An 11,816-nucleotide genomic window follows, 5' to 3' on the forward strand; every position below is an offset into this window, starting at 1 on the left:
GTAAGTTTTTCTTTTATGGGTGAGTAAAAGAGTATTCATTTTTTATTACCACAACCATCATAAGGGCAAGTGAATCGATTTGTGCCTGAACTGGCAAATGTTAATGAGTTTTGCAAGGCTGGGTATAATAATTACTCCACAGAATTTTGCAGGGATGAAGTTGAGGAAAAGTAAAAATTAACTCCTTATTTCCTGTGCTTTGAGAGGCCTGAACTTGGGACAATGATCTCTTCCCTCCTTGCCATTCAGTGCCATATGGTAGAGTAGCATTATTTAACTTTCATTGCTTCACAGCATAGTAGATAAGTGAGAGTGGAATTCTCATTGTGGCACTAGGTCATTTATGTTTGCATCACTGTCTTGAGGCCAGGTTAGCTCTATAGTGATCAAAATCACTACCATTTGCTGAGTGTTTGTATAAGCAATAAGTTGGTAGCTTCTCTCTCACTCAGTTTCACAAGATCCACAATCTGTGTTTGGCATCCTTGTTAAATCCAGCAGAAAAGTCGAGGATTTAATGGGGAAAGAACTATTCTGTCTTGTTTAGAGGTCCCTTTGACATGAACATTGTCTTGTATTGCCAATGTCAAGGGTGTTCTGTGGCTAGAGACCTTCAATCTTTAAGATAATTAATCCAGTACCTTTCACAAATGGTAAAATTCTTTTAAAATAAAAAGCATTGGAGCTGATTTTTATAGGCCACAACCACGTGTCAATGCTAAGTACAACATCAAGCTCTAAGGGTTTTGTTGTGAAACTGTTTCCATTTTTGATTTGGAAGATTGCCTTTGACAAAGTTTTGCTGCTGTTTCTTTTAGATATTTGGTTTCTTGGCGATGATAGTGTATGCTGTGAATATGTATTTAGCTGTTAAAAAATGGCGAATGAACAGCAGACAGCAGAACAGCCGGCAGACAAGTGATTACATTCGTGCTCGGACAGAATCAAGAGAAGTAGATCACCACCCTGAGATTCAGCGTCTGGATGTGTGAAAACTACAGCTGAGTGGGACTGCAAAGAGGGGATAGAAACCATCAACGTTTTATTTTGTCTCATCAAGTGAAGTTTATATAGTTTGAAGTTTTCATTTTTTAGGAAGAGTCTTGGCAGAGATAAGCTGACCATTTATATGTACAGAGAGAGAGGTCAATCTACATTTATTCAGCTATTGGCTTGAAGGCTATAATTATTGGTCATTCAAAAACATGATCTATATACAATGATTACATATATATCTGATGTATGTTAATATTTTAGATTAAACATCTGTATAGTACTTCTTTCCAGGTATCAGCTCTAGAGAGACATGTGTACTCTGCCACTATTTCATCACCCAGTAGGAATGTTATGATCAACACTATATTGTTCTGTTAAAAGAAAGAAATCCTCCAAAACTTAAGTACATTTTATTGCATATGAAAAGAAATTGAGGGACAAATAGCAATAACATAAGCCAGCTTTAGCATACACAAACACTTTATACACTTCCTCATGCAGCTTTGCCAATGCAATTCACTTCTCACCTGCAAGACCTCCCACAGTTCCATCCTTGGTGCATTTTGTAGCTGAGACAGGCAATCACGTCAGATATTTGGGCTGGTGGATTGGTGATATGGACAGACACACTATGGACTATACCAAAACCACCAAACTCATTTCATGTATGACCTCAACCAGATTTTGAAATGGGGCTCCTACCTGTAAAAGACTAGCTCTTTCACCTGCTGCACAGTCAACACAGCCCAACACTAGTATGTAGGTATCTACTCGTGTTTGAATATGTATTACATGATTTTCATTCACTAAATACTTTTGGGGGGTTTGTCAAGTAATAGACTCTACACCCCAAACATGGTTCAATTTTTGTTCCGAGGTTTTGTCATCTGGGAATTTTAAGGAAATCGGGAGCCACCAAAAATGCATGATGTATATATTGTAGGGTATTCCAAGACTACAGAGTTGTGTTTTGTGTAGGATAAATACATTTTATGGCATATTCTGGTTTTAGATTGGTTGTTCTGTTAAATTAAAATTGGTTGGTAGTAGATAAAATAATTTGGTTTAATGCCTAAATTGGGCATAGCTATAAAACATTTTTATAATGTTCCTTTGAAGCTAATTTTAGGTAATGAGGACGTATGGGTGGTTGAACCTATTGTTTTTCTCTGTTTGCTTCTCATGTTTACAGACCATTTTCCTAGCTCAAATTTTCTCACTTCCATTGAACTTTCAGTGAAGAGAAGACTGTATTCTCTGGTTAGAGAACTTGAATTCTGCAATAATATGTCTAGAACCTCAGTCATAATTTTATTAGGGAAACTTCACCAATATCTTATATGCTCTGTGATTCATGTGTGTCCCATGTAATAATGGGTTGGCATATGGACATGTGTTTACAACAGCTTTCTCATTTATTGTAGATGGGAACACAATACCACGCCACCCCCTAGTGGAGTCAAGATATAAACCTGATGTACATGAGTAAAATCTTCATGGAAGTCAGTGAAGTTGTATACACTCACACCAGATCTGAGTTCATTCCACAGACTTTTAGCATTGTATTCATGTGTAACTATTCCCAATATGGGTTGATGTTTACACCAAATACATAGTTGGAATCATAAATATAAGACACTATTAAGTCAATTTTAAGTGAAAAATGGAGATTTTTTTTTTCCTAACAGAGTTTTACCAGTCCTAATGTTAATAGAAATGTTTACATGAAACTTTATTTTTGGAATTCCAAACGAAACAGGCAAGGCTCTAGATCTGAACATTCTGCACTGTTCATTTCTCAGGCAAAGCAAGACTTGTGCTGATGCATGAAAACAAGAAAGTGAAACTGTTTCTCTTTTGTCATTCTCCAACGTGTTTGCTCTTTGCAATCATTCCACATAAACTAGATTTTTCTAAAATTCTGTTTTAATAATTAGATTAGAGGAAATTGATGGGTTTTTTAAAATCTGATAGTGGTCTTTTTATCATATTACCATATTTAATGTTAGATTTTACATTTCACTGACAGTTGTAACTGAAGGGAGTGCTGAGTTTAGAGTCTAATAGTTCAAGTTCTAATGATCCTCTAGAGTGGTTAAGAACATAGCCATTTTATTAATTAATTCTGGTGAAGGCCAGCTTTAATGGGGTGTCACATGAAAACCGACCCATAACTCAGTATGGTTAGCAGTGCTGAATGGTGGTGTGCACAGTGCCCATTAGGTAAGCTGTTTTTCAGCATGCTGTGCCAACTGTTGGAGGGATGATATAATTGGGGTAGTTTGTAGATGCTGTGGTTTAAGAAAAAAAAAAGAATATCCATAAACCTTAAAAACTAAACACAGTGATCTTTAGGGTAGACTTGCAGCTTAGTTTAAAGGAATATACTGAAATGTTATCAAAACCCTCAAAAAAGGGATTCGGAGGATGCATTATCCAGCACCATATTAATACTTCTGCTGAAGACAAGTAATAGAGGAATCCAGTGTATGGTATAACAACAGACTTTTCAACATAGCAAAAGTGTATCCTGTTAGCTGATCAGTAAAAGGAATGAAATGATATATTATACAGTCCCCTTGTGCTTTTCTAGCTAATTTCTGACCCTAAGTAATGTTCTGGTTACTTGGAGATCTAGAGAGTGATCCATTTACAATTTTATGTACTTTCTTGGTATCTTTTAACATTATGTGCATTTTACTGCATGGGAAAGGAGGGAAAACTGCATAGCACTTTGTCAGTTAGATCACAGAAGGTTTCTGTTAAAGTGCATGCTTGGTCTGGCTAGTTAATGTGAATTACTTTTTTTCCCCAGTAATCTGATGTAATGGTCTCTAGTATAGTATATTGTACAATCAAATAGCAAATGTATGATATGGTTACGCATGAGATACAATGGCTTTGATGTGCTGAGTACAAAATATCATTATTTATTATTTACACCATGATTACATGGTCAGCACAATTATGGAAGAAGATATAAAGTTTTTGAGATGAGCTAGGACAGAATAAAAATTTTAAAAACCTGCTTTCTGAACACAAATTTTAAATAACTGTAAACAAACTGAAAAATAGATGTAACTTCCTTATTACTTTCGGGGCCAAAGATGATTTTAGTGTTGTATAGATAGTTTTAAAAAAAAGTGTAAGTTAGAGATTTGTTAGTCTAGGAAAACGTTATTTATGAATGTCATGTAATTTGAAGGGGATGCATTCATTTGGCTTATGATAGAAAATTAAAATTCATATATCGATATCCTACAGTATGTACACAGTGATTTGGTTTTTCCAGACTGGATTTTGTACTGTGGCATAATGAAATATCAGCATCTTGCCAACACATTTAAAAAAACTAATAACCAAAATGCAAATACTGATATTGGCCTCTATGTGAAAAATGGGGCAGAAAGTTTAACTTTTGTGAAACTTGAACAGGAAACTCATGTTAAAGTGCTTCCCCCTATCAGATTATGGTTTTGCTTTACTACTGGTTAGTCTCACTTTGAACCGTTTGTTAAACATAAAGGGACCACTTCCCTTCGGTCACAAGAGAGCTACTTTGCTCCACAAAGGGATCCACAACATTGTAAATAGAGCTCAAATTAAAACCAGACCATTAAACCATTTCCCAACGATGTGGAAATGTAGTGCTTGAAATTGTCTTAGGCATCTGGGCATTCTTTCCGAGGCAAATCCTGTCCTCAGATATGCTATTCCAATGTATTTCAGTGTGTATGTGTAGCTGAAGGGAAAATTTGCCACATCTGTGCACATCCCATAAGTAGTGCCCTACCAAATTCACGGTCCGTTCTGGTAAATTTCATGGCTGGGGGCGGGTTTAAAATAGGTCAGCTTCACCTTTTCAGATGTTTACGTCTGAGATTTCACAGTGTTGAAACTGTTAAGGTCCCTGACCCAAAATGAGATTTGGGGGGTTGCAAAGCTGCTGTGGAGGGGTCGTAGGATTCCCACCCTTACTTCTGCGCTGCCTTCAGAGCTGGGCTCTGTGGAGCTTCCTTCAGCTGGGGGAGGCACCCAGAGGTGGGTCTGATCGCTCCCTCTTCCCTCTCCAAAGCTGCTATGCAGGGGAAGAGGATGTCTTGTCCCTCCCCAGACCAGCTGGGATTAGCAGCTAGGAGCCCCTGGCCAGGGCGGTCCCAGCAGCACAGGGGAGATCAGACCCACCTCCATCTCCAGGAACCTCCTTAGGCTGCAGGAAGCTTGGTGGCTGCTGTTTGGGCTCTGAGGGCAGCATGGCAATGGATCTTTCTGGAGCCGGGAGAGGTACCTAGAGGTGGGTCTGATCTCCTCCCAAGATCAGCTGTGCAGGGGAAGAGGAAGTCCTGTCCGTCATCACCCGGACTATCAGCAGGAGCCCAGTGCATGGTAGGAACCCCCCGCCGAGGCTCCCCCAGCCCTGCTCGTCTTCCCTCCCCTCCAATAGCTACATTTCACTGGAAAGGTCTGATTTCACGGTCTGTGACATGTTTTTCACAGCTGTAAATTTGGTAGGGTTCGACCCATAAGAGAAAATGAATGAAATAGACAACTAATGGTAGCAGCTACACGTGCGGACTTCTGGTTTGGTTTGTTTGTTTGTTTTAAATAGTTCCTTACACGGCTTTCTCTCAATACCATATTCAATTTTGTCAGCCTGGCCACTTGCTCATCTTGTCACATTCTCTGTAACTATAGCAACATGGAAACCACTCTCTACCATAGAAATAATGTTGCAAGAAAGCTAGTAGGAACAGAGTATTTGGTAATTTACTTGCCTAGTAGCGAAGGTGGTTCTTCTTGCCTCCTCTCCCCCCCCCCATGGAAATCACCTAATAATTATCTTGTTTCACTAGGGAAGTTTTTGTTTTCCCTCCCCACCAAACTAAATGGGGTTTGGCTCTGCCTTTAGGAAGATGAGGGCAGATTGTCCAGCACTTTCTCTTTATTTAGTTAAGTGCTTCCCTTTGAGATTAATTTGGTGTTTTTTGCTCCCTCCAGAAATTTGGAAGCTGTGTGGTGTACCCAAGTCCCTGCCTAGTTGTGTTTCTCCTGTAAATCATGTCTTCTGTCAGAAGCACTGGCACAGAGGTGAAAAGAATTGAAGATCCTTTCTCTTTTCCAGAGAGAGAGACAACTAGCTGTGAGATTTCATGCCAATGCTTCAGAGGACCCCAAGCTCTCTAGCACTTGATGGTTCTGAAACAGTGACCCTGGTCCCACAATGTCTGTGCTATCCATCCAGTCCTTGTAGCCTTTTGAATACAAGTTATAGCTTGGTTGGCTGTGGTAGCAAAGTTTATTACTCTCTTGTTTCTTGGTGGTAGATTGTCTGTTAGGCAAAGACGTGAATGACATCAGAAAGGAGCTTTAAAGAGCCTTAGTGTTCCATCAGGATTGGCAGATAAAGCTCTGTTTGAAATTAACTTTCCATTAACAAGGGAACTACTCTTCCTTTTAGGTTTTGTATCACATAGCTTAGTTCCGTAGCCCATCACTTAAAATGGTCTGGACCATTTTTATTCTCTCTGCTTGTACCTGATAGTTAATTTTGGTGGGAAGTGGGGAGAGATGGACAGCTGGCTATCTTCAGTCTCTTCTAAATCAGTGATTGTCTCAACTCTTCTTTCTGGGGACTGCTTTGTAAGATAAAGATCCTGGCATGGTCCTGCCCTGTTACTGCAAGATCCACTGGGTCTTACAATACTCTCATTCATACTACTAGATAGAGCTCTGTGGTCTGGACTACAGTTTGAGAGTTGCTGTTCTAGACAACGGACCCAGGTAGTCCTGTGCAACTGGATTATAGAATTAATCACTAAAGTTTTCAATGAAATGTCCAGTTTGGCCTCCCTAAACAAGTGAAGATTTTCCCTTATGCTACTTATCCCTTCTGTTACGTTGGTTTGAGACAGTGCAAGTGGTGCTTAATTTACCCACATCACATAATTTTATCAATACCAACTTTGTTTTTCAACAGGGAATCTTTTTCCGGTCTTAAATCTCCCCACCACTGTGCCTAGTATCTTCTTTTCTGACTCTCTTTTTAATAAACATTCTTTCATCCATTTCCTTTCTGGGGGTGGTAATTAATATTACAGTGGTTCTTGAGCACCCGTCACAAAAAGCCTGAGGCACGCTGCATTTCAAACACTATTAAAAATAGCATCAGCCATCCTCCTTCAGATGTGATGTAAAGACTAAACAGTTTTTCAAGTCTAAATAGCATAAACATGATAACCTCTAGAGCCAAAGGTCTTTGATATTTAGGACAAATAAATAGTCTGGTAGAATCTGACCATGAACCTAAGAAAAATCTGTTAATGCTTTTACATAACTCTTTATTTTCCAAGTGATGTGTGAAATTAATAATCCTCAATGCCCTTGGGAAGAAGAAGGGTGGTGTTTTCTGCATTTCACAGAAGAGGAGACAGAGAGTGAGTCAATGGTAGAAACAGGTTTGGAAATCTGGATTTTTTTGTTCCCAACCCCTAGGTCACATCCCATCACTAATCAGGAAATAAGATACTAAATCAGAGAGATTCTGTGCTTGTGAACAGTATACTTTAAAATCTGTGTCAGAGCTGTGTTGTTATATCAGTCAGTGTGGTTATCGAATAACTCAGTTAAAAGCCAGTGGTTGGTCAAAGGAGTCACTACAGAATGCAAGTACTGCTTTCACCAGAAGGGTGAATGTGCCCCATGTTAGGCACTGATCTGGCAAAGTTTTACACACTGCGTAGTCCTATTGAAATCAAAGCTATTTACATTGTGTAAAGTTGAGCAAGTGTGTAGGTCTCTGCAAGATCAGGATACTTAGTCCCTCGCTACGAGCCCTATGCATAATGTGGTGCACTGCTGGGATTGCCTTAGAGTCAACTAAGGATCAGACACATTATGCAGAGATAGAAGGTTGTTTTTTAACTATTGTGTTTAAACCCATTTTAGGCCTCATGGTCATAAAAATATCATTTTGAAAGGAAACTGAAATATGTACGAAAATAGCAGAATGCTGTAATGTTTGTCAAAGTAAGGATCTGGAAAGAAATTGTATTTGAAAACTGCTAATAAAAGTGGTAGAGAGTTCTTCCTTTCAGTAGGGGAAATTACCAAGACTCAGAAGCAGGATTAAGTTAAATCGCTCTTTACGAATTATTTCTCCTTATTCAAGAATTGGTTGGATACTTCATTAGAATTTTTCTTATTAGCACTGTCTTTACTATCGCCATAGTACCCATCATCCACTCACAGGAGCAGAGAGGTTTCAAATTTGACTGGGAGAGTAGGAGGATACAGTCTAGCCCTAAAGTTTATTTTTTGTGTAAAGTTAAAAGAAAAATATCTTTGTCCCTAATGTAGCCATTGATGTTCATGAAACACACTTTTAAAAGAAAATCTACTCAGGCTGTGATTTTATGATATGCTTTGATTAGAATCGATAACACAGGTCAAGTTTGTTTAGGGACATGCAGGTTTCAAAAGTGTTCTTCTTTATGCCTCTAAGTGAAAGTCACCCATTTCTCTCCAAAAATGTGATGAAGTACATCTTGCGCAGCCACACGCTATAGTTACCTATTCACAATCCCACTGGAACTCTTTCAGCTCTGCTGGATGAATGATCTAGTGAAAATTTGTCTTTTTAGTAGCTATGGGCTAATAAATATTTTTTTTATAACTAGTCACAGGTGTTGGCAAAGAAAATATTTAATTTTGTTTTTATATAGAATATAGGCAGTTACCTTGATTGACAAATTTATAACACAGAGCTTTGAACTGACTATAAAGGTTTTCAGTCCCATAGATTTCATGAGCTAAGTAAAAGCTAATTAACATATAGTGAAGGATATGGAAATAGTCATAAATTCATAATGAAGACTTAAGAGCATTTGAAAAGGCAGTGTCCAGATCTTGTAAACAGGTTTTTGGGGTTTTGTTGGGGCTGGTCCCTTCAACTATATTAATAACTTCTGAATGTGAAATACTGAGGGAACAGGATGAAATATAAACATCTGCTTCTTTTGACTTGCAAGGACCTGATGAGTATCCAGAACATGGTAAATTTCAGGGTGTTGTTTTTTAGACAAATGTCTGAATAGACATATTTAGTTGAAAGCTTCACATTTGAAAGGAAATATCTATAACTAGTTTGATTTTAGTACATTTAGTAATCTTTTAATCCCAAAAGTATAATAGTCTAAATATTTTAGCAATGCTATATTGTTCCTGAAGTCTATAGGTTTAAAGTGGTTCCGGCTAGCATCTTGTATTTTGAAAATTGGCTATCTTCAATTTTCTTCTTTTTATACTTTAGATCTTGAATGTTTACTGGTTCCTAGTGATTGGATATTGTGGAGGGATAGTGCATCTTATCGCTACCATTCATGCAGCTTTAAATCACATTGCAGACCTATAGTGAGAGAGTACTTTTTATTTGTATTGTGATCAATTTAATGCATTTTAAAATAATTGCTATATTTAAAATACAACACTTAGGACATCCTAGAATGAATGATATAGCTACTTGAAAGGTGTTCTGTTGGCCAGGTTTCTCCTCTTCTACATTAGTGTCCATTGAAACTGTTTGTATATGTTGAAGTTTGTAAGGGTTCAGGAACCCAGAATAAAATAGTAAAGTATGTATTTATTACTCACTTTATTGCTCAGTTTTGATTTGAAAAGTTGACATTTGTTATGTCTTTTCACATACTTGTAAACAAATATTGGAAAAACTACTTCACCTAGGGTGCCTTCCATGTTTGGTATAAGTACTTTATCAGTCATAAAGACAGAAATGTAATGTATTAAACCAGTAAACACTATTTTTGTAACATGCCTTACTAACACATTTCCAGCTTTGTGTTTTATTGTCACTAACAGTAGCCTTAATGGTAACCACAGCCATTTTTTCCTTTTGTACACTAATAGTAAAGTTCTGAGTTCAAGGTGGAACAGGAAAATTGTACCTATTTTGCTCTGCTGTGCCCAAAACTGTTAACCTGAAAAGTGAAAACAACTCAGACTAACGGAGAAATATATTTGAAAATACTTCTCTCCCCCCTTTTAAGACATGCCTGAAGAGATCCCCATTTGTGGGATGCATATGCAACCCTGATGCTGAATCTGAGCCCCAACTGAGGTTGATCCAAACATTCCTGCATCTAGACCACTACTTAAGCTAGAATATAAATTTTAAAAAGAAATATCTTGTCTTGGCTGAAAGACTTTAAGTGACAGGAAATCCATTCCTATGCTACCATAGTTGTAAATATGAACAGCAGGAGGTTCTGAAATTTCCATTTAGAATATTTTTTTTTTTTTTTAATTTTCAAATCTGTGTGTAAGTTAAATCAGAGTTAAAACTATCTGTCTTTGAACTTGCAGACTACTGGGTTGGGCAAAGTTGGTCCACTTTTCCTTTTAATATTCGCAAAACTCCCCTGTGTGATACCCTTGTGTGTTTCCCCTTTTGGATAAGGAAATTGTAATTTTCTGCCAAGGAAAATACTTTAAGCATTTTCGTATGTGCCACTCCAAATTCAGGGCTGATTCTGCAGCCCTTACTCAGGCAAAACTCCCCATTGACTTCAAGGACCGTAGGCTCGGGCCCCCATGTGATTATCTCGCCTTCATGTATAAAAGCACGTTCTGACAAATGAATTCTTAGTTTTAAGAAAATTGCATTCAAGCAAAATGTTATGTTTAAAGTTCATTTACAATCTGATACAATTTAACTGTATTTTTGGTCGGTGCTCTTATATCTCTTTTAGATCAGCAAAAAACCACAAGTAAGATGGTCAACAAACAATATTGAAAGTTTCTAGCACAGGTACTTACCCTCTAATCCAAACTGGTGTCACCTTCTTCACAGTATCAATAACTAATTTCACCTGATACAGTAAGTGTAGTAGCTGTCAGGCTTTTCATGCAAAGAAATTCTATTGATGCTCTGGACAACTTTAAAGGCAAGAAAATTATACACGAACAAACGCTTCCTAAACTTGTTTTATAGAGGCAATTGATATTCTTTTATGTTATGCACTTCTTTTCTTTTTTAATTAATGTTCTAGTATAAACAAAAGTTGAAGGATTGTAATAAATTTACTAATGTGATATAGAAGGCAATCTCTAACTTGCTGTTTGATCTTGTCTATATGTTTTTAAAACACATGCCTTTATAACACAGCTTAAATGGTGTATTTTATCCGTTTTAAATGTCATTTTGCTTATTCAGTGTTTTGTATATGGGCACAGTAATTTTTTTTAATTTTCCAATTTAAAATGTAGTATTTGTGCTGCCTTTTGAGGTCGCTGTTGTCTCTTGGCTAGCTTTTCCCTTTGTTCTTTTGATAGATAATGAGCTCTCCAGATTTTCATGGTACTCTTCTGATTATGTCTTCCTAGTGGTAAAATCTGTATTTTTGTATGTAGGGAAAATAGTTTTCTGAACACTAATTTCTGATCAGTATAGTACGGAATCATTTGTGAAGGATTTCTTGTTTAATAAATGGACATGTTAAAGTGTTTAAAACATTTTGTTGTCATCTGTAAATGTAATGTATAAATTCAGTATTAGGTATCCTGGCTGGTTTTTTATCATCTTTGCTGATGATTATCTGAAATTGCCATCTACCACTACAGCAGGTGTAAACTGGTTTATTAGTTGGATGCTTAAAGAAAATTGTTGTGATTCAATTGGTGAGGACGATAAAGCACCAGGAAAGAGATTCTTTGTGGATAAGAGAGTTGTTAAAACACAAACAAACACGTAAGTAGTCCCTGTAAATTCCATGTAGCAGAAAGCTCAAACAGCCTAGTTGCCAAGG

At 37.3% G+C, this 11,816-nt stretch overlaps 1 protein-coding gene across 2 annotated transcripts in view; it reads left to right on the forward strand.

Annotated features, from left to right (window-relative positions):
* The window catches only part of CMTM4 (CKLF like MARVEL transmembrane domain containing 4), a 55,135-nt gene extending 43,614 nt beyond the window's left edge, over positions 1–11,521 (forward strand). Inside the window, exons 4-5 of one of the 2 annotated variants that reach the window (XR_013347602.1) lie at positions 819–1,755; positions 2,421–11,521. Coding sequence is in view for 1 of the 2 variants with exons in the window: in XM_077830776.1 (XP_077686902.1) it covers positions 819–992 (174 nt within the window). In the remaining variant the exon portion in view is untranslated. Of the gene's footprint in view, positions 1–818 lie in introns of both variants that reach the window. The other variant, XM_077830776.1, reaches the window with a different exon arrangement.
* The last annotated feature ends 295 nt before the right edge of the window (positions 11,522–11,816 follow it).

This window comes from Eretmochelys imbricata, chromosome 12 (assembly GCF_965152235.1).
Source record: "Eretmochelys imbricata isolate rEreImb1 chromosome 12, rEreImb1.hap1, whole genome shotgun sequence".
Taxonomy (NCBI): Eukaryota; Metazoa; Chordata; order Testudines; family Cheloniidae; genus Eretmochelys; species Eretmochelys imbricata.